At 52.7% G+C, this 20,547-nt stretch overlaps 6 protein-coding genes across 6 annotated transcripts; 2 read left to right on the forward strand and 4 right to left on the reverse strand.

Moving 5' to 3' along the window:
* Positions 1-3,842: 3,842 nt before the first annotated feature.
* GMORB2_3177 (uncharacterized protein) lies at positions 3,843-6,594 on the forward strand (the record flags this gene model as incomplete). Its single annotated transcript, XM_035465153.1, has 3 exons — positions 3,843-3,956; positions 4,069-4,396; positions 4,475-6,594. 3 exons carry the CDS (start codon positions 3,843-3,845, stop codon positions 6,592-6,594), a joined length of 2,562 nt encoding a protein of 853 aa, XP_035319028.1.
* An 839-nt stretch (positions 6,595-7,433) lies between these two features.
* Positions 7,434-9,707, forward strand: GMORB2_3178 (uncharacterized protein; the record flags this gene model as incomplete). Its single annotated transcript, XM_035465154.1, has 1 exon — positions 7,434-9,707. The coding sequence occupies one exon, from the start codon at positions 7,434-7,436 to the stop codon at positions 9,705-9,707; it is 2,274 nt and encodes a 757-aa protein (XP_035319029.1).
* An 816-nt stretch (positions 9,708-10,523) lies between these two features.
* GMORB2_3179 (uncharacterized protein) lies at positions 10,524-11,645 on the reverse strand (the record flags this gene model as incomplete). Its single annotated transcript, XM_035465155.1, has 1 exon — positions 10,524-11,645. The coding sequence occupies one exon, from the start codon at positions 11,643-11,645 to the stop codon at positions 10,524-10,526; it is 1,122 nt and encodes a 373-aa protein (XP_035319030.1).
* A 688-nt stretch (positions 11,646-12,333) lies between these two features.
* GMORB2_3180 (small subunit ribosomal protein S19e) lies at positions 12,334-13,338 on the reverse strand (the record flags this gene model as incomplete). The annotated part of the gene is made up of 3 exons (XM_035465156.1): positions 12,334-12,698; positions 12,839-12,902; positions 13,306-13,338. The coding sequence occupies 3 exons, from the start codon at positions 13,336-13,338 to the stop codon at positions 12,334-12,336; spliced, it is 462 nt and encodes a 153-aa protein (XP_035319031.1).
* Positions 13,339-14,221: 883 nt separating this feature from the next.
* Positions 14,222-15,343, reverse strand: GMORB2_3181 (solute carrier family 39 (zinc transporter), member 1/2/3; the record flags this gene model as incomplete). Its single annotated transcript, XM_035465157.1, has 1 exon — positions 14,222-15,343. One exon carries the CDS (start codon positions 15,341-15,343, stop codon positions 14,222-14,224), a length of 1,122 nt encoding a protein of 373 aa, XP_035319032.1.
* Positions 15,344-17,652: 2,309 nt separating this feature from the next.
* Positions 17,653-19,294, reverse strand: GMORB2_3182 (mitochondrial distribution and morphology protein 10; the record flags this gene model as incomplete). The annotated part of the gene is made up of 2 exons (XM_035465158.1): positions 17,653-19,034; positions 19,198-19,294. 2 exons carry the CDS (start codon positions 19,292-19,294, stop codon positions 17,653-17,655), a joined length of 1,479 nt encoding a protein of 492 aa, XP_035319033.1.
* Between the last annotated feature and the right edge of the window lie 1,253 nt (positions 19,295-20,547).

The raw sequence follows: 20,547 nt of genomic DNA on the forward strand, positions 1-20,547 counted from the left end.
CCCCATCCATCGTGCGCTGACACGAGGTGCCTCGCACCAGATGGACTCACACGAGGTCGAGTGCATGCAGCGGTCAATGCAGATGCACTCACGGAAGAAGCGGGAGCAGCGGAAGGAAAGCAAAGGAAAGCAAAGGAAAGCAAAGGGGTAGAAAATGGCTGTCGTCACTACTCTCACGGTGAATGCCAACCTCTCCTCCTCTCTTTTTTTTCGAATGAAACTTTCACGTGATTCCCAGATGCAATGGAAAAGCTCGGTGAAATAGACTCCAGACGGTGGTGGGGGGTGGAATGTGCGTGGGACCGTTTTGCCTTCCAACAGAGTATCGTGTGCATGTATCCATACATACATGGTATCATACATTACTCTCGTAGCATGGACGGGGTAACAGTAGTCAGATGTATGGTTGGTGATGAGAATTGCCGAGTATGCTGGTGGTGAGTGCGGGTTTGTCTGCTGACGTCATGGAAGGAATTCCGCCCTCTGTCTGCTACACCCATAGGATGAAGTTAGCGGTTGATGGAGGGGAGTGAAACGGAAGAAGCCTTTTTTTACCAGTAACCTTTTTGCAGGAAATCAAGTCTTTTACAAGTCATCGAATGCATATCGATTCTTTCGAAAGGGGGGGGGGGGGGGGGAGAGAGAGAGCGTGTGTAGGATAGTGAATGTGTGTGTGTGTGGAAACAATAACAGCTACGACATGGAGTATTTCAGATGCAGCAGGTATTGATAGAGTACTACTCGTAAATCAGCAATAGCACTACCGCTACATAGTAGCTGGGATATTGCATTATTCCCTTAGTAGTCTTAGCCTCTCACTGTCTAGCGAAATGACCAGGGGTGTGCGGATATAAAGGATTGGCAGTCTCTTGGACGTTTGCTGGGTTGCTCCCGGAGATGGTGTATCGTAGTTGCTGAGCGTGGTTAGCAGTATTACCCGTACAGTACTGGTACTCGACATAATAGGTATGGACAGCCTGGACATTAACCAGCCACCCAACTGATACGCTGGTTGCTGTGGCGCATACGGAGAGCATAGACCTGCAGCAGGAGCTGAAAGCAGTGTCCCACCGAACTGGCCGGGACACGCAGCGTATCAACACCTGCACATGTAGGTACGCTCTCGTTACTCTCTGAGTCTTTACCGAAAGTGGGAGTTGACAGCTGAGACAGATCCATTACGAGTATGGAGAGAGAGAGAGAGGTGGAGGAAGCCACCTGCTGAGAGAGAAGAAAAAGAGCACATCCGCCACGTATTCCTTGCTTTTCTGTCCTTCATTACTTTCCTGCTTCTCGACTCTCCTGGTTACGACATCGGCTGTGCATCGTGACATGATATGGGACATGAATTTGAGAGAAAGAAGAAAAAGAAAAAAAAGGGGGGGGGGGACGAATGGAAATTCGACAAGGGAAAATGTCGACGCAAACGGAGACTATCCAAAGCAGCATATTCCCACTTCTATTGATTCACATCCAAACAGAGGGAGGGAGCTTGCGCCACCAGCTATTCCGCAGCTTAGAAGAGTAGAGCCGCTCTCACCATCATCATCATCAGCACTACTTGCTGTCTGTTGTTACCTTTGGGGATACTGTGAAGATGTAAAAGAATCATGGAAAAAAATGAGAGAGGAAAATACAAGAGTGGGGATGCCAGCTGAACAAGCTCCCCCCCCTCCAGGCAACCTTTTTCTTTCCTTTTTCTAACTAACCTACCGCTAGATTGGGGCAATGGAGAGGTACCCACAGAGGTCCTCGTAGATCATCGATCTGGACCCGTCATAGCAATTCCCGATGACGACCCACCGTCATGATTAGGCACACCCCCCGGACTGGTCTACGACGTAGCCTACCGGCAAGTAATCTTGCTCGGTAGGAGGATAGCACTATCAGCTCACCCTCTTATAGACCACGCGTCCTGGTTAGTCCTCCATGTCGATGACGACTTTTCTTATGTGTGGTAGGCCTTGTGTCTGTCACCGGTGCAGTCGGCAGAACTCTGTTTCTTGTTAGCTTCGGTGCTAGAGGTCCATTGGTGATTTGTGCTCCGGGCCCTCCCACAGAGCAGCTGGTACAGTGTCTGTAAGGAGTAGAGGGCTGAGAGCGAATATGAGTAGCAGCAGTACTGTCATGGTGCACATGCCTGCTCAAAAGGTAGGTACAGTGTCAAGATGGGCAGGTGTTGATGCGACCTGTTGCGGACTGGGCTCTCTTCTCTTCTTCCTTTCACTTCCCAGGGTGGAGCGCTTAGTTTGGGAGCGGGGATACAGACTACGTCGTATGCGTATTTTTACACATTGCATTGTCGTAGTTGTATCACTCGTCTATCGATACTCGTAACTTTTCAATGTAGTCAGATGCAGTCTTTAGTATATGAGAGGGACGAACAGAGTAAAAGAGCGAGGAGGAGAGAGAGAAGGAGAGAGAGAGAGAGAGAGCATCGTGGAAGTACCAAGCGAGCTAATTATACACCCCCCTAACCACATTACCCACACACCCACACCCCTCCCCCCATGTCCGGCTGGGAAGTTTCCGAAGCCTGGCACAGACGACGATGACGATGCTGTTTTTTTCCCTTCTTTCCCTTTTGCTTTCCTCTACGCCAATTACCGTTACATATCGTTCGTTCCACAGAGGTTCCGCCCACCTCTTTTCGGGGTTTCTCCCTCCCTCTCCCTCTTCCTCTCTCAACCGCCACACCCCACACGTCTCTTCTTGCTTTGCCGCGTGCGGTGCTCTGCTCTGTCCAGGCTAAACCATGCGTGTACGACCAACTCCTGCCTCTCTCTGTACTATGTAACACTGTAAAGTTGAACCTCCCCTTCGACTCTCGTCATTCGTTATACTGCTTAGATCCCTCCCCACTTTTTCCAGAGGGAAAAAAAAAGAGGAAAGGTTCGCTGATACAGTTGTAGGAGTAATTGTAGCGGTACCTTGGAAGGAGGGTGCGGGCGGCCTGTGACGACAGAGACATCCCCCCCGACAACGTCATCGCTGAAACATCACAATCAAATACGTTGTTGCTCTGGTATCGGCGCCACCATCTCTGTCTTCACTTTTACCTGAGCCAAGTTATATGACCAACTGACCCTAAAGCATGTTCAGCTTCTGACGTACCGGTACCTGAACTTGCCCATGATCCGTATCCACCCCCAGGACCCTCTTTCTCCTCCATCATCGACCACACCCTTTTCCGTGATGCGTACGGATACTACCATACTTGGGTTACGGTACAGTGCTGAAAAGAAAACTGAGCAACTAGGATATAAAAAATATAAAGAATAATAGATTAAAAAAATTAAAACAGTCCTGCCTTACTGCTCCGTAATTTGTGGGGTTGGCTACCCTTCTTGGATCAATTAGACCCTGATGTTGTCATCCCTAGCTTAGCTCCCCCCCCTCCCCATCGCTCCTGCCCACCTAGATCCTGTTCGTTTCTTGTCTTGGAGAGGGGGGCTGCTCTCTTGCTATAATTTCTTCTCGCCTCGCTCCTTCCCTCTTTTCACTTCTTCTACTTCTCCCTTCCCTCCCTTTTCTTTCCCTCTCATCAACTGTGTCTCTATTATACCCAAAATCTTCCCTTTTCTTACTTTTCGGTACTAATACCCCCCAAATCGTCCTTGTGATACCCCGGCTCCTTGTTTATTCTTGGATCGTTCGCTTTTTTACAACACGTACCAACGAAACCTGAATCCGATTCTTCGCAGCAAAAGAGGAGAGAACTCCCTAGATTCTATACCTGCACATTCGAATCGGGAACAGTCTTCTTCTACAAAAGGTCGGTCAACGGGAAAAAAAAGAAGATTGAATAAGAACCAAAAGAAGAGGCAGGATTTCACGCCATCATGCCCGTCGACGTCAACCGCCCCACCGATACCAAGCTCAAGGAGGCCGACATCAACCGCAAGCTCCAGATCTACGGTATCATCAACGCCTTCCAGCATGGCAAGGCCCCCTCGGTATGTTCCTCCCAATTTCATCACCGGTCATGGAGCCACCCTCAATAGCAACACTGGTGGGCGCAGAACTGGCAGTCCCAGCATATGATTGACATTGAATACCTCCACGCAGAACGAGCAGATTGATGTCGCTCTAAACAGTTTCCTTCAATCCAAGATCCTCGGCAAGCCTCATGAGAAGCTCTCTGCCGACGGAAAGACGCTCGTCAATGACACCCGCGACGTCGTCGAGAAGGCCAAGGACCTCTTGCTCACCAAGAACGAGGGCAACCTCCTCCAGGACTTCATCTGGCAGACTCGGGGCTACGACTACAAGAGCGTCAAGGGCCCCGAGAGCACCCTCAAGAGGGACGATGCCAAGCGTGATGGCCAGGAGGCCCTCCAGGGTCTGAGGACTCTGGGTACACTGCTCGTCACCAACGGCCAGTTTCGCAAGCTGCGTATGTTGACCCCTCAAGAGTAGCGGAGAGCAGGAAAAAGTCCCCTGGAATGTGGAGCAGTGCTGACACGTGTTACAGTCAAGGATTCTACCGTGCTCTTGCGTGATGTCGCTGCCGATGGTGCTACCAGCGCTGCCGGTCGTGCTCGCCCCAAGGATGATGCCCTCGCCCAGCTCGACCAGGCTGCTGCCGACAACACCTGGCACGAAGCCCCCAACCTGTCCAAGGAGGCATGGAAGGCTAAGAAGGACAAGTACTACGCAAGCAAGCCCAAGGAGGATGCCTCGGATGTCGCCAAGGACGTCAAGTCGTCTGCTGCCAACAACGACTCTGCCGAAAAGGCTGCCGACGATGCTGCCAAGAAGAGCAAGAACAAGTTCGGAAACAGGCTCTCGCCTGAGGCCCAGGAGAAGCTCAAGAAGCGCCATGAGGAGTACCGCCAGAGGGCAAAGGATTACTACAACAAGAAGATGCCCGCCGAGCGCAGAGATCAGATCGTATTCCGCCTCAAGAAGATGATACTTGAGTGTCAGCAGCACCCCGACTATTCCCAGGCTATCCAGACCCTCCTCAAGCTTGCCGAAAACTACGGCAACCACGGCTCTGCCATGGGTAAGTCGGTCGGTGGCAGCGCCGGCCAGGCTCGCAACGGTTTCGCCGCTGCCGAGGCGGACCTGCGCACACTCCTCGAGCGCTCTGCCAACGGTACCTCGACTAGCGACCTCTGGGAGTCCATCTCCCAGATCTACAAGGCCGCCCGCAAGGATGACGAGCTGAGCGGCTGGTTCAAGAATGTTGACACCTATATCCGCCGCTGCCTCCTCGAGGATGGCTACGTCCTCGAGAAGTCCTCCAAGGAGGATGGCGACGCCCTCTATGAAAAGGGCAAGTACCTCCTCCGCGAGAAGTACCGCAGCCAGTTTGACCGCGTCGTCGAGGAGGTCAAGTTCCTCGGTGGCCAGTTCGACAAAGACCCCCAGAACAAGGCCTTTGCCGTGTCGGTGCAGAAGCTCTTCAACGACCTCGGCCAGGGCGAGGATGGAAAATCCGCCTTCAAACCCCACCTGGTCAAGGACTTGACCGAGGTCATCATCCCCGGAATCTTTGAGAACGTTGCTTACATTCCCATCCCTCGCATCGAGTACTCGGACCCCCAGTTTGATGCCGTCATCGAGAACCTGGTCCTCGAGAGCGACAACTTCGCCCCCAACGTCTTTGAGCTCGCCAGCGACAACCATTGGCGCTGGGGCCGCAAGAAGCTGGGCAGTAGCAACCGCAACATGATCGACATCAAGGTTTCCGGCATCCAGATGGATCTGCGCGACGTCAGCTACCACATCAAGCGCAAGCAGGGTTTCCCCAGCATCACCGACACTGGTGTCTTCGACCTGATCCTGCCCGGCAACGGCTTCTCGTTCCGCATCAAGGCTTCCACCGCCGACAAGAAGGATACGCAGCATTTCTTCAAGGTTGACAATGTCGATGTCGATTTCAAGTCGCTGCAGTTTAAGGTGAAGCAGTCCAAGTACAAGCTCCTCTTCAGCCTCTTCAAGCCCATCGCCCTCAGAGCGATGCGCCCCGCCATCAAGAAGGCGGTCGAGAGTGCCATCAAAGACCAATGCAACGAGCTCGACGCCTTCCTACACAAGGTCAAGCAGGAGTCAGACAAGTCAACGCTGTCCGACAAGAAGGATGAGGCTCCTTCCAACAAGTACAAGCGCTACTACGAGACCTTCCAGAAGATGATGACGGAGAAGAAGGAGAAGGCTGCTAAGGAGAAGGAGGGCAAAACGTCGGACAAGAAGGTCAATATCGCCATGACTATGGAGGATAGCATCTTCCCCGACGTGCGCCTGCCCTCTGGCATCAGCACCAAGGCAACCGAGTACAAGGATCTAGCCCGCAAGGGCGACAAGTGGGAGAGCCCCGTATTCTCGGTCGGCAAAGCGCAGAAGAGCTCCAAGCTGCCTTCGGCCCCTCGCATCGAGCGCAAGTCGCGTGCCGCTCTCGGCGGCGGTGCCAGCAACGGTGCCAGCAACGGTGCCAGGAATGGCGGCGGCTACACCAGCTCACTCGACCCCGGCTCCAACGGCGCCAACTATATCAATGGCACCGCCAACAACAAGTACGCTCAGGACGCCACCAACGGTGTCACCAACGGTGCCAAGAACGGCGCGTCCGCCATCAACGCTCTGTAAAGCGCGCGTACACACATGCACAAGAACAACAAAACAACAGAATACCCTCAAAGAAAACCACGTCATGATACATGGGCGGTGCGTTGAGGGTTTTTTCTGAAAATTCTTTGCTTTATTTTCCTTTGTCGCCTCTGTCTTTGCTATGATACCTTGCGTGGCTATAATGGGGAGGGATGATGGATCACGCGAAAACGTCTATTCAATTTCTTGTCCCATGTTTCAATATTGTCTCGACACAGTGGAAACAAAACATCTCACCTGAATTTACATGTCGAAATAGTTGCAGTTCATCGATTGAATAGTTAACAACTTTTGAAGTCTTGAAATGACTGTGTAACATGTCCAACTTGTAAGATTGGAAGTACATCATCGTATCTCCTCAGCTAAGCGGTGAGGTTGTATCGAGGGGTACACAGAAAAGTAGAGAATAGGGTTGAGGGGAACGTGGGAAAGAGAGAATGAAGACGTGGCATTGTTCTCTATTGAAGGAAGGGAAAGAAATCTAAAAAGATACAAAAGTAAAGCACGAATAATGTCGATTCGTACTTCCCCAGTAATATATTACCTCACACATTCACATGCGAGGGGCAAAACCCGACGTCACCACTCAGTAATAAGGCGCTGCAACGTGGACTGTCCCTCTGCACACAGATTACGATGTTTCTACTCTCATACAAAACCATCTTCTCCGGCTTGATGCAACTCTTAACATTTACACCCACTTCTTCGACTTGAAGGTGCTGGATGCAACTCGGATAGAAAACAATACGAGAAAGAAGAAACGAAAAAAAGGAGGGCCGAACGAATAGAGAAGAAACAAAACTCATGAGCAAAGCATCATGACCACGGAATCCGAAGCAGCAGCAGCAGCTGCTGCTGCTGCTGCCGCCACCACACCCATCCTCACGCCAACTCAGATAACGGCCCTCTTCGACATCCTCACCCACTCACAGACGTACGCGGAGATTGAATCCTTCAAGTATCCCGATGCAGTGAGGGGCTACGGGCATCCGTTCACATCCGATACCACATCATCGTCACCAGCAGAAGCAGAAGCAGACAAGGCAGAGGCAGAGGCAGAGGTAGAGAAAAACAAGGCAGAGACAGAGATGAAGAACAAAGACGAGACTGGAACAACAAAAACTTCCGCACCCATCCTGAGCACCCTGCTGAACCGCATCGCCCTGCGACTACCGTGGCTGAGAGACCTGGCACCAGAGTTCTGGTCAGAGAGCATACAGGGCCTACTCGTCTCGCTGGCGGAGGCGGACCTGTCGGAGAGCTATGATAAAGGGACGCTGGGGTTGAGAAAGACACTTGCCACCGGGAGCAGTGCCGTTGTTGAGATGGTGTTTCGGGGCGTGGTGGGGGGTGTGCGGCGCTGCGGGGGTGACACCATGCACGCCATGCCTAGCAAGGACGGCGGGCGGAGTGAGGACAGTCAATATGATTTGGGAAGTGCAGACGATCTTCAGAGAGCCTGGGATAGCGCAGTACAGCAACTCGTATACGGAGACCTCACCCACTCCATGTTCGACCACATGGCCCGCACCAGCGACCTCCAAGGACATTCGCCAACAATCAAAGCCGCCAGCCAGTACACGATCATGCACCTCGCCGCATTCATGCACCAGACATTCACCGTCTCCCCAGAGGGCCAGTACCTCCTCCAGCTCCTCGAAAGCGTCCACGGCCTGCTCCCCTACAAGATGATCAAGCAGACGCTGCGCGTCGGCAACGCCGCCACCATGATCAACGGCATGCTACGGCTGCTCCTGGCCAAGCTCAGCGTCGGTGGCATCACCAACTGGGTCGGTCTGACGACCAATGCCGACGACGGAATGAACCTTCTCCAACGCATAATCTCCCTCGTCCTCTTGTGGGATGCTACCGAGTTTCGCAAGATTGCCGAGCGTATCGAAAAGGGAGCGGACAGCGGAGGCGGAGGCAAATCAGACGCTTCGGCCACTCCGGATGGCAAGGTACTGAAAAAGATTCGGCAGTTTGCTCTTCAAGACGACAGGTCCGAGCACGAGGCCGTACGTGCCGCCAGCCTCGCCCAGTCGCAGTCCATCATCACGGCCATCCTCACCAGCTCCTCCGAACCGGAGCTCGCAGCGTCTCTGTCCGAGGCCCAGCACGCTCAGTGCATGGACTACTACTCGGCCCTGTTGTCGGTGCGCGACCGCGACGCCATCACGACGGTCCTGTGCCGGCAGCAGCCCGACCGCTTCACTCAGGCGGTGCGTGAGCTTGTCACCACGTACGAGCCCTTCATCCGCATGGTGCATCAGAACATTGACCTGCGCGAGCATCTCGAGGGCATGCAGGGCTTCATCGACGATTTCATCAAAACGTGTCGTCCCAAGGCCAACGCGGCCACCACCACCGCCAGCGGCAGCGGCAGCAGCTGGGTCAGCTGGACCAGGGGAGTCATGCTCGCAACCGCTGCTGAGCGGGAATCTGCGCCGACGGTGAAACCCCCCAGCGTAGAGGACTACGTCGGTCTCATCGACAGGAACAAGAACCTCCTGTACCGATGGGTTCACGCCGTAGCCAAGAACTGTCCCGAGGTGTGGACGGAGCTAGAGAAGTGGGTTTCCATGGCGGCGGCCGAGTTTCGACACAAGGATGACGGGGATGGCACCGGGATAGAGTCTCGTCTGGAGAAGCTGTTCCGATCTCTACCCTCAGAGTCTGACCGACAATCTGTCAGGCGTGCACTGGACTCACACGCGGCGTACCTCTCTACCCTGTCTGACCTATCACACAGGAGGTTCCAGCAGCTGCTAGACAGGAATTCCTCTACAGGAGCGGCAGATGTAGCAGAAGAAGCAGCTACCTCGGTCAAGGTCGGTCCAGGAATGTACCTCTCGAGATGGCAGCACCTCCTTGAGCAGACGAGCATCTCGCCAGAGCTTCCCGTCGGACCGGTACGCACAGGTCGCCAGGTCAAGCACACGCTCGCTAGGACCAAGGCGGGTATACTGGGAGACAGAGCGCACGCACAGCAGGATCTGGTGATCAAAGAGGGGGAGAGGTTCCCGACGCAACCGGATGTGAGTGTTGTGGTGGATAAGCTGGGGAAGGGGTTCTTTGAGATGCTGACTTGAGTTTTTGGGGGGGGGGGGGGGGAGAGGGGTTACTTTCCTTTCTCTTGTTTCTTTACACCGTGTGGCATGGCATAGCATATTATATTAGATGGTAATTGAATTCTTAGCCTTTCCCCTACACCTGTTTTCTAGCGTCTCTCTTTCTTGTCTCTCCCTGTACATACTCTTTCTGCTACCCATCTTCATGCTCTTCCATCTGCTTTATAATCGCCCTCAAAGCTATCAATTCACTAGGAATATGCGCTCCGAGTGATCTATCTTGGAAAAACGTATTGTACATGTGAGCGGATTTGAGAAAGAAGAGCGAAGCAAAGCATGATATAAACAGAGGACATACAACGTCCGATACGTATCTGTACATGAGAAAGCAAGGCAAAGCGAAGTGAAGCGAAGCATGATACAACAAGAGGACAGACAAATGTCCGATACAAAACCAGTCCGGCAGACAACAAGAAGAAGGAGGGAATCAGAGGACGATGACGGATGAGTCCGTGGACAAGTCAGAACAGAAATGCTCTCAGGCTGTGTGGTGTTACCCCTGCTTTTCCTTCATCATCACGGTCATGTATAGTGACGTCTTCCACCGCACCGGCTGGGAAGACGGACCCACACGGTCTTGGGCAATATTTCGGACCTACAGATGCGCTCCTGCTACTAGGTGCCGAGTGGGACCAGACGGCCGATGAGGCGGGTAGTATATTGACATCCGTGATCGGATGGGGCATGGGTAGCGGCAGTGGCGGTGAGACGTCGTGAGGATTGCCTGGCCACGCACCCTCCTCGTAGACGGAGGGTGTGGCGGGTGGAGGAGGCCGTTTAGTTGCAATAGTTGGAGGACGAGGAAGGACGACGTTGGCCGGATGAGTGTACTTCGGGGCATTCCGTGACGGGAGTGGCGGGCAGGGGCTTGCTGATGCCGACGCCGGTATTCGGTCGGAGGGGCGTGATGAGACTAGCTCCGTGGCTGCGGATGGAGTCGTCGACCTGCACGGCCGGCACGTCCTGCTGCCCTGGTTCGGGACTCACAGTCGGATCCACGACGGCGACGGCGGCGGCGACGGCGGGTTCGTCATCCTGCACGGCGAGGGGCGGCGGGTTCCCGTCATGCTTGGCAGGGGACTTCATCACGCCCTCGTCCTCGACGTCATCGTCCTCGTCATCGTCCTCGACGACGCCGTGGGGAGCACCACCGCCCCGCCCACCAGTCCGGAGGTAGACCTTCCTCTCGAGCCTGTGGCGCCAGCTCAGGGTCAGCTGTAGCCCCGTGGCGTCCTGGAGGCGCGTGACGAGGGAACCGCAGGGCGCGCAGTTCTTCCTCGAGAAGAAGATGTCAAAGGCCGGCCTCGTGCCGTCGAGCCACCTCGCGCGGCGCAGGCGGTGCAGGTGAGACAGCGACAGGCTCGGCCCGTCGAGGTCGTCGGTCACGCCAAAGGTCCGGAGCATGAGGCAGACGGCGTACACGGCCAGCTTGGCCTCGACGTGGCTTCCCAGGAAGACGCCGGCGTCCTCACCGTGGTGATGGTGATGGTGGCCGTCACGGCGGCGGCCCATGGCGTCAAAGGGCCGCTCCATGGTCAGGCCGAGCAGCCGGCCGACGCGGATGACGCGCTGCGTCCAGAGGGTGTTGGCCAGCACGGGCCCGCCGGCCGGCGCGTCGAGCACGTCGCCCGTCCGGCTGACGCCGTGGCCGCTCTCGGCCCAGGCCACGACGTGCCGGTCCGGACCGCGCGACAGGGCGAGGAAGCCCACCGTCTTGCGCTCGATCCTCTCCACCAGCACGCTCGGCCTGAGCAGCCGCAGGCCGCGCGAGTGGTGCAGCGTAAGCGACGTCTCGGGCTTCAGCACCTGCACTTTCAGCGTGCCCGTGTCGCCGTCGATGATGTGATGGAAGTACATCATTGATGGGTCGTCGGACACGCGGAAGGATAGGCCGGACATTGGGGGCTGGTTCCTCTTTTCTTCTTCTTCTTCTTCCCTTTTCTTTTTTTGCTCATGTTTGAAGGTATTCATTCTGCTTTGCTTGCAGTTCGATGGAAAGACTTTCTGTGACAGGAGTAGAGTCAAGGCATGCGTGTTCCTCTCAGTTTCAGAGCATGTTGTTGGAGAGAGTTGAGATGACTCTGTCTAGTGGGAGTAAGAAGATGGTGAGAAGTTGGGGGGAATGAGAGATGAGGATGGAGAGATCAGTGAATGGATGATTCGGTGAATCGAAGCAGCGGAAGAGTAAGGAAATCAAGTGGTGGTGGTGGGATTTCTCAGTTGTCAAGAAACATGGGTCACAAAACGATGGAGGGGGTGGAGAGGGAATAAAAGAGGAAGAAAACGAAAGAGACGAACCCATTCACACGGACAGTAGAGACGCAGGAACCACGGGCGATAAGAAAGAAAGATGGGACGTAGGAAGACAGAGATCTCAGTTGAAAACCGACTGACCCATATATGGGAATATCAATTGATACAAGCAAATAAGACCGTACGCCTTTCCCGTGTTCCCAAATGGTGTAAGATTTCTCTTTCTTTTTCACCTAATTTTTTTTTTTTGCATCTCCCCGTGATTTTTGTTCTGAATGTTTCGAGTTTTTTTTTTTTTTTTGGAAAAATTTATACTGCGTTGACAACTTTTCCTTTACTCGTCATCCTCCTCCTCATCCTCCTCCTCGGCCTCGGCGACGGTCTGAGCGATACGGTCCAGATCACGCTGGCCAGCCTGGGTGATGCGGCGACCGCCCTTGTCCTCGTCCTGCTCAAGGACACCAATCTTCTCGAGGGACTGGAAGACCTTGCGGTCAACGGAGCCGGAGGCGTCGACGTGGTGGCCGGGGGCGGAACCGCGGTTCTTGGTGGTTCCGTGGTGCTTGCGAAGGCGGCCGACACCGACCGTCTTGCGGAGGTAGACGTGGCGGGCGATGGCAGCGGCGCGGACGTAGTACCAGTCAATGTCCTGGGGGGGGAGCTCCCTCGAGACACCAGTCTTGACGGTGTCAACCCAACCTGACATGTGTTTGTCAGTACAGGTGGACATCTTCGTTGCACTTTTTTGCGTTGCCTTTTCGTAAGGGATAACAACAATTACCAAAGAAAGAAAGAAAAAAGACAGAGAGAGAGCAAGAGATTAGGGAAAGCAAACATACCAGGGATGGGAAGCTTGCCCTGACGCTTCAGGAAAGCAGAGTAGGCGTTGATGAACTTCTGCGCCTATTCAGACAGAAAGATATACCCATTAGCAATGATTCCGTCATCAGAAGTCTTTCGACTCCCTCGCTCCTGCTCCATCCGTATAATGATCCCTTTATCTAACCACGAGACCAATCGACACTTTCCAAGAAACAATCAGCAAGGTAAAATCTCCCACGCCATGTCTACCAGGCAGAATCACATGAATCTTTGGGCCATGGTTGAAATGGAAGGGGGGGGTTTTGATTGATTTTCCTCCTCGTCCCTTTTCAGGGACCATTTGATTGTTTCTCTTCGGTATTCATGGTTCGGGAGGTATTGGGATATATCGGTATTCGAAGATTGGTTGCGATCGCGTGGGTATTGGTCGTCGATAAGACTACATGTGTTTTTTTTTGTTTTTGCTTCAACAAGGAGAACCTACATCAACATCGCGAACAGTGACACCGCCGGCCATTTTTGCGTTTTTTTTGGTGTTTTTGGGGGAAGGAGAGGTAGAGAGAAGAGAGAGTGGTTGTCGGTGGTGTGTGTGTGCGGTCAGTCGTGATGGATTGCGTCGGCGGTTAAGGATAATTTCGCTGTGGTCGACTAGCCTCTCGTGGTTTTTTTTTTTTTTTTCCTTGCGGTGGTGGGTTTACAAGCCCTAAGGTACACTATTGGTCGATGTCCTTGTGAGTCAGCAGCAAGATATCACAGTGTGTTTATATAATGTGTGCACCGTGAACTTCATACTGTATACTGATTAGGCACGTGTTTCGCCATTGGCACTAAGCACTAAGTATCGAGGGTCCAGTTATTTCCAAGAACAAAAGTAATAAATAATAATAATGATAGTACTAATATCCCCGCGGCTTGGCAGATCTACGAGTCTTGTTGTACATGCTTATGTGTATGCCAATTCAAATACGACATCAGTGTTACTATTCACGTCGTAGCAAAGCAGAGGGTGTCTTACGGATGGAGCAGACTAATGCATGTTATATAACCACAGTACTACGAGGGCGTATGATGATGGTAAGCTAGCATGTATCGTATTGACGTCTGCCACATAGTATAACAGAAGAAGAAGAAAAGACGGAAAGAAATGAGTAGAACAAGAAAAATAGAAGAAGAAAAAGAAGAAGCAAGAAAGAAAGAAAGCCAAATGCAATGCCCATTCCCATTCTATAGAGGGTATTCCCATGTCCCGTAGATCCATTACTTGAAGAGGAAGAAGAAGAAAGCAAAGAAAAACGGTGCCCACGCATGCAAGTCAACAAAAAAATACAACAATCCCGAGTCCTTTTTTTTTCCAAATCTTTTTTTTCCTTCATTTTCTCTGAGGAAGAAGAGCAGAATATTCAAGCCCAGTTGGCCAGAGTGGCCATGACACCCATGCCAAAGAGGACACATGCAAAAGCAAACAGCTGGATCTTGAGGGGGGCCTTGCGCATGTAGGGGTTAAACATGAACTCGTGGGCGAGGAGCTCGACGAGACCGGTGTACATGAGGATGCCGGCGCTGATGGAGTCGAAGATGCCGTTGACGAGCTTCTGGCTGTTGAGGTTCTTGGGGCGGGCGCCGACGCCGGCGGCGATGCCGACGGGGGTGGACAGGGAGAAGCCCGCGGCGAGCAGGTAGGGCAGCCACTTCCTGCCCTTGGGCCAGGGGGAGACGGCGAGGCGGGAGCCCAGACCGAGGCCCTCGAACATCTGGTGGAAGACGAGGACGACGAGGAGGATGACGAGCTCGTCGGTGGTGCCGAGGGTGAGGCCGATGAAGACGCTGTGAAAGATGATGCCGAACTCGAGGATGAAGATGGACAGGAGCTGACCGGTCAGGCGGGGGTGGGCGTCCCCCTCGACGTGGTCGCGGCGGTGGGCCAGGTGATCCTGCCCTCCGGGGGGGTAGCTCACGTCGCCGTCGCGTCCGGGCAGGCCGAGGCTGACGTTGACGTTGTCGTCGCCGCTGCGGACCGTCTGCTCGTCCGACACCGACTTCTTCTTGACGAAGTCGAGGGACGGGTCGAGCTCGGGGTCGGCGACGGCGAAGCCGTCCGGGTCGCCGTCGTCGCGGTCGTCGATGCCGCGCGCGGCCATGAGCTCGACGAAGAACATGACCAGCACGGTCCAGAGGCCGATGGCGAGGGCCCACGGGTATTCGCCCAGACGGTCGGCCAGGCACTCGTCGCCCAGAGCCTCGAGGGCCGGGTCGAGCAGGTGGAGCCAGGCCGTGGCCAGGATGACGCCGGTACCGACGTACTTGCAGACGAAGAAGAGGGCCTTGGGCACGTGGATCCGGCCCTGGTTGGCCAGGAAGATGGGGAGCATGGAACCGACGGCGGAGGCGGCCATGATGATGAAGATGGAGGCTATGCGGAGTCCCCGGCGGGTGTCGTCCGTCGCCTCGCCATCGCAGCTGGCTTCCTCTTCCTCTCTGGTCACGAGGGTGGAGAGGATGACCGACTCCTGACGGGGATACATGATTGCTTCTTTCTTGTTGTTGTCGGTTGCGAGTGTGATGAGGGCTGCTGGTGCGTTTGAAGGAGGAAGGAGTTGGTGAGAGGAGAATTGGAAGTTGTCGAGATAGATGTATAGATATATGTATATTTTATATCAAAAGGATGGTCTGTTTGATATACACATATACATATATATATATATATATACGTATGTGTGTGTGTGTGTGTGTGTGTGCGTGTGTGTATAAAGGAAAGAAAAGAGGAGACGAACTTCTTGTTAGATGCCAAGACCAGAGATGATGAGTCTGATCGAGGTCAAGGTCAAGGTCAAGGTGAAGCGACTTTGAGGAAGGAGATATAAAAGGGAAGGGAAAAAAAAGAATTATATTCGACGCGTGTATATAGACTGGTATACGAAGCTGCGAACCTTGATGGTCAAGACCAATCAAGCCAAGACGAAGGACGTGCCGAATTCCGATCTGACGCGGACGGGAAGACCGTTAACGATTCCTTTATTGGAATAGAGGAGAATGTTATGATTCTCTTCTTTTTTTTTTCCAACCTTGAATGCGACCTTTTTTTTCCCCCATTCTCTCCCCATTTCCTCTCTCAGAATTCTCTTCTAGGTAGGCAACTCCGTTGATGACAAACCCTCAAGGTTGTTGCAGGGAGTGCATATTGTATATATATCACACACACACACACACACACATATATATATATATATGTGTGTGTGTGTGTGTGTGTGTGTGGGTGTGGGTGTGTGTCTTTGATATAATGTATAACGATAATGTATAACGAGCTCTCTGTTCTGACGAAACCAGCAATGACGAGGGAATATAAACAGCTCTCCATAGACCAAACCAGATCGAGTGTGAATAGACCGTGAAGAGAAACTTTGAAAAACAGACATCACCAGTAGACAGGCAGAGATGAAGAGGGGGAGGAAGGGAGAGTGAAAGAGAAACAGAAATGTAAAGATAAAAATAAAAATAAAGAAAAAAACAAGAATGAAAACCACAACGCATCATATTGCAGATTCTGAGACAGTTCGAGAGGCCGCGGACGGGAAGAGAAAGCCACAGGCAGATAGATCCGCCATGTATTGCATGCGAATAATAGTATATCGAGTAGCGGGGCCGCTGTCGCATACAGATATTCCCCGTGTCCTATACGTATATGGTTCGAGGTCCCGGAGTGTATTACTACTACGATTGCATGAGTCGTCTCTACCGACCGTTCCAACGTTGTAATATGACGAACTATCAATTTTTTCAGAACCCAAAAAAAATCTCCTTTTTTTTTCTGTAAAACCTTTTTCGATGCAGAGAAGATGAAAAGGAAAATTGCTGTTTAAAAAAAAAAAATTTAATAAATAATAAATAATAAATAAATAAAAACTTCCCTTCTCTGCCTTGATCCCCTTATTCCCAGACTAGACAGCCCAGAACCAAAACCAGCAAGACGCCAAGGGAATAGACAAGGAATTAGACGAGTAAAACCGGGGCAACGTTGACCATCAAGGTCCTCACACGGCTCTGACGGCACGACCTTTTGTCCCTCATCTGATTATTGATGGACGAATGGATTCATCGCCACGACTCCCCAACGGCCAACGGCATGATGGGCATTTCCTAATAGTAATCCTCTTTTCTTGTCTGCAGAAGTTTGCCGAGTAATGAGAGTGGCGTGAATACTGCTCGTAATGAGTTGTCATCACATGTAGTATTAGTAGTAGTAGTAGCAGTAGTAGTAGTAGTAGTAGTAGTAGTAGTAATAGTAGTAATAGTATTAGTAATAGAAGTATTAGTAATAGTAGTAGTAGCAGTAGTAGTAGTAATAGCAGTAGCAGTAATAGCAGTAGTAATAGCAGTAGTAGTAATAGCAGTAGTAGCAGTAGTAGTAGTAGTAGTAGTAGTAGTAGTAGTAGTAGTAGTAGTAGTAGTAGTAGTAGTGCAGCATCATCACGGAGATTTCCTCTCTCTCTCTATTCCCATCTTCTCTCTCTCTGCCTCTCTCTGCCTCTCTCTGCCCCTCTCGTGAAGCGTGTCATAATATTCACAGATGGCATCACTCTTTGTTTTTGTCAATGTTAGGGTATTTTTTTGGGGGGGGAGTCTTTTTATCTTTACCCGTTCACCAGTGATAATACATACTCTCCTTAGTAGTGGTAATATAAGAAAAGAAAAGAAGAAGATTGGAAAGAAAAAAAAAAAAACAGAAAATAAAATCCCATGTTTGTACACGGCATGCCTCTCTGGTCTCCTCTTTGCAGCAATGCCTCGATGCCCTCTCCTGCTGATCCTTCCGCTGCTGACCTCCCACCTCCCATCATGACGAGAATTGAATCTCCAACCCGACACTCCTGAATGGCTTGTCCAGCCTCCTGAGATCGATACCGGTCCCCAGACTGAAGAGCAGAGACTTCACCCTACCCTCCCACAGCACCCCGATGTTCATGTTCTGATCCAGCCTCGCCTTGAGCACGCCAGCATACTCGTCCTCGCCCTCATCCTCAGAGTCCTCCTCCACCGTCATCACCACCTCTCCTTCCTTCTTCCCGTCACCGTCTTCGGGCCCGGGCTTGGCTACCGGTTTGACCATCGGCTTGGCCACCGGCTTGGCCACCGGCTCGACCACCGGCTTGACCACCGGCTTCTCGTCTAACCTCCAGTCCAACTTGGCCTGGAAGCTGCGGTCCCCCACGCCAAACATGTCTTGGCCGTCCGGCGCGGCGTCGACGACGGACGGCTTCCTCCACAGCTCCATGCCGACGGCCCAGGCGCTCTCGTAGCTGAAGACGTTGAACTCCATGCGCGTCGCGAGGCTGCAGTGCCTGCCCGCCATGACCGAGTAGCTGGCGTTGATGTTGCCCATGAGCGGGTTGAGCGTCAGCGTGGCCGACAGCGGCGTCCCCCTGTGCGTCGGGAGCGTGGCGAAGCGCGTGCCGACGCTAATCCCACCCGACTTGTTGAGGGTGCCGTAGTAGACCTCTGCTCCCGTGCTGAAGCGGCCGTATATGCGCTCCCGGTCCGTGCCACCGTTACCGCTGCCGTTGCCGCTGCCGTTACCGCTGCCGTTACCACCGCCATTGCCGCCTCCTCCTCCTCCTCCTCCTCCTCCCTCGTCGCCACCCTCTCCGCGGTTCGGGCTGGCAGCGTCGTGGTGTCTGTTGTGGTGGTGTTGCTGGTGAGGCAGAGCTACGTCCCCTCCGGAGTTGTAGACGCCCCTGAGACCGAGGAGGCCGCCGTCCGACGAGGCCAGCCCCTCCCACGCGTACCTCCCCACGTCGTACTGCACCTGGCCGACGGCCGTCCCGCCGTTGCGCAGGTGGGCGCCCGACACGGCGCTGAACTGCACCTGCAGGGCCGGGCTGACCCGCCGCACCACCAGCGCCTCCAGCAGCGACTGCGGCAGGTACAGGCGCCCGTACAGCAGGGAGGACTCGGGCCTGTCGTCCGCCGTGCGGTGCGGCGCCTCCTCGCGCCGGGACAGCGGCCGCAGCGGCCTGTACGACCGGAGGAGCTCCGGGAGCGCGACCGCGTCCGACCGCGGCGTCAGGAGCGCCCGCAGGGGCTCCGACGAGAACAGGTACGAGACCGACCCGTCCACCACGCCTACCGATCCCAGCTGGTACGACGTCGCAAAGTTCGAGCTCGCCAGCGACGAGAGCGTGAGGCGCAGACCCCTAGGGGTAGGGAAGTCTAGGAGGGCTGTTTTGAACACATGTTTCTTGTCAGCTTCTTCTGTCTTTTTAATCATCTTGTTTTTCTTCTTCTCTCCTCTTCTCTTCTTTTTCTGTTGTTGTTGTTGTTGTTGTTGTTTCCTTTCTCTTCTCTCATTCCTTCTTGCTGCTGCTCCTCTCCCCAGACATACCATCTGGTATCGTGTTGAGGGCCGCGTACGAATTGTCCCGGTCCCAGCCTGTCGCTTCGTAGAAGGCGCTGTGGACGTAGTCCATGAATTCTCGCATCGTCAGCTTCCGGTGATCATGTCCCCCCCCCCCCTTCTGGAGCGAATCTGTCGCCTGCTTCTTGGGGAGCGGTATCGGTGAGGTGGTGCGTGTCCGTGATGATGATCGATGTCGCGTAGTCTGTCGAGAGAGCTTCTGCAGGAGGACAGGGTTGAATGGAGGTGCCGACGCCGCCAATGGAATCACGTGAAGCGTCGGTCCACTCTACACGGTGCTGCTCAACGTGATGCTCGAGTTGTTTATGTATCTATTATATGTATGCATACACTTCGTATATAAACCAATGAATACATATATATATATGTATTGTGTACGGAGTTAACCCGATAGAAGCTATTCAATCCCGGCATGCTTTGCAAATCATCGCAGAACTTCTCCGCCATTAGAAATAGGAGACCGTTCAACGCTATCTCCTGGCACGGACGGCTCGCGGACTTCTTATAAGCCAATGCCCGAGAATATAGAATATATAGAATAAGCTTCCTGCCTTACCCCCGTACCATAACCGTCACCAAATTTCACATTATAGGAAGCCAGAACTTAGCCTATTGTAACCATTAAGGAGTCTGAGCCGTAAGCGTTATATTACGACCCGTTATGCGGCCTTTACGTGCACCCTACAATTTTCTTACTCATTAACAATTCACGACTGATTTTAATAACCTGCATTAAAACTCTTACGTTGTCCTATACATTCTTAGATTTTCTTAAAAATCCCTAACTATCCCTAGGTTAGTCATCCTTCCCACCACTCCGTTTCGTCATTTCCTATAACAGTAGCACTTACTCGTATTCACTCGCTCGTTCTGTCCGGTCGGGCCATGCCGAGGCCCTCCTTTAAAGGGGCGTCTTACCTAACGTTCATTTCGTTCACTTAACCTTCGCTCCGTCCCCGTCGCTTCGGTATAGGCGCTAATACTAGTCTTGAAGAAGCCTCTAGCGGTGTGATATAGTAGTACTAGACCGTTTACACACAACACAATACAATTCGAAAGACAAATCATTTCCTATAAAGTTATAAAATGTTCTAAAAAGAAAACGCATAATATTATCCCGATGGTGTTCCTACCTACTATACTACATAACTAATATATATAATATTTTTTTCTCCTCTAAAAAGAAAAAAATGACACTTTATTCTATAACAATATAAAAGAAAACTCCGTGCCCCGTCGCTATAGCTAAGAACCAAAACATTACTATAACCTAGTGGTGATACCGGTCGCATGCGCCAATATCTTCCTCTATGTCGC

Source organism: Geosmithia morbida (genome assembly GCF_012550715.1).
Source record: "Geosmithia morbida isolate 1262 chromosome Unknown scaffold_16, whole genome shotgun sequence".
Lineage (NCBI taxonomy): Eukaryota > Fungi > Ascomycota > Sordariomycetes > Hypocreales > Bionectriaceae > Geosmithia > Geosmithia morbida.